We start from the raw sequence: 978 nt of genomic DNA, 5'->3' as shown, positions 1-978 counted from the left end.
TTCAATAATAATAATAATAATAATAATAATAATAATAATAATAATAATAATAATAATAATAATAATAAAGACTACTTACCTGAGTTGACATACTCAGAAAACTCTGGTACATTCATAGCGTCTAGATCTAAAGCGTGCATGAAAGAAGGCTCTCCAGATGGATATTGGCTCGCCAATGCATTTGTCATATCTGACGTTAGACTCAACTATTATATCATCTTCACTTTCAGTGTTATAAACTGTCCAGTCGATGTTAGCCTCCAGTAAATCAACCTCAACAAATTCTTCAAACTCAACATACAACTCGATAACGGACACTTGTGCCCGTGTTTGCTAGTAGATCGAAAACATCCCTTGCATACTTGCTTCGTCAACCACATGCATTATTTGAAACTGAACGAAATCATCAAACACTAAAATAGTCTGTCTATAAAGAATATTTATGACTCTCTTTAATACTTGATTATCAACACATTGACAAAGTATACTCTTATATTCCTCATATGTTATTGCAAAAGGAATAACAATATCACGTGGATTCTCACATATAAAACTCACACTCTCAGATGTTTGAAAAAAGATTTGACCATTATAATATATTTTTAAATTAATACTTCTCTCCATTTTTATACCCTTACATTCTCAAGAAAATAAAGCACTCTCACCTAATCAACCTGATATCGTTCCTCCTTTTATAATACTTCAGTTATAATTTTTTACCCACGAAATAACGAATACGCAGTCTGTGTATTGTCACTTTAATATTTAAGTAACACAATACGCATTCTGCGTATTGCTTTATAAATATTTAAAAATCAAATTATTTCTCTGCGTATTGTCTTTATAAATGTTAAAAAATGGAATCCACCCCCTGATAATTCGTCCTCTATGAATTCTACCGCTGCCAAAATTTTGCAAAATATCAACACTTCTAATATTAAAGCATTACACCAAATCTTTTTCAATATCTAAAAAATG

At 30.4% G+C, this 978-nt stretch overlaps 1 protein-coding gene across 1 annotated transcript in view; it reads right to left on the bottom strand.

Annotated features, from left to right (window-relative positions):
• The window catches only part of LOC110266777, a 6,659-nt gene extending 6,471 nt beyond the window's left edge, over nucleotides 1–188 (bottom strand). Inside the window, exon 1 of the mRNA XM_021111785.1 lies at nucleotides 80–188. Within this exon, the coding sequence (XP_020967444.1) occupies nucleotides 80–188 (109 nt within the window). The remainder of the gene's footprint in view (nucleotides 1–79) is intronic.

The sequence above is a fragment of the Arachis ipaensis genome, chromosome B09, assembly GCF_000816755.2.
Source record: "Arachis ipaensis cultivar K30076 chromosome B09, Araip1.1, whole genome shotgun sequence".
Classification (NCBI taxonomy): domain Eukaryota; kingdom Viridiplantae; phylum Streptophyta; class Magnoliopsida; order Fabales; family Fabaceae; genus Arachis; species Arachis ipaensis.
The sequence above is the reverse complement of the archived record's forward strand: the minus strand, read 5'-3'. Positions and strand labels throughout refer to the sequence as shown.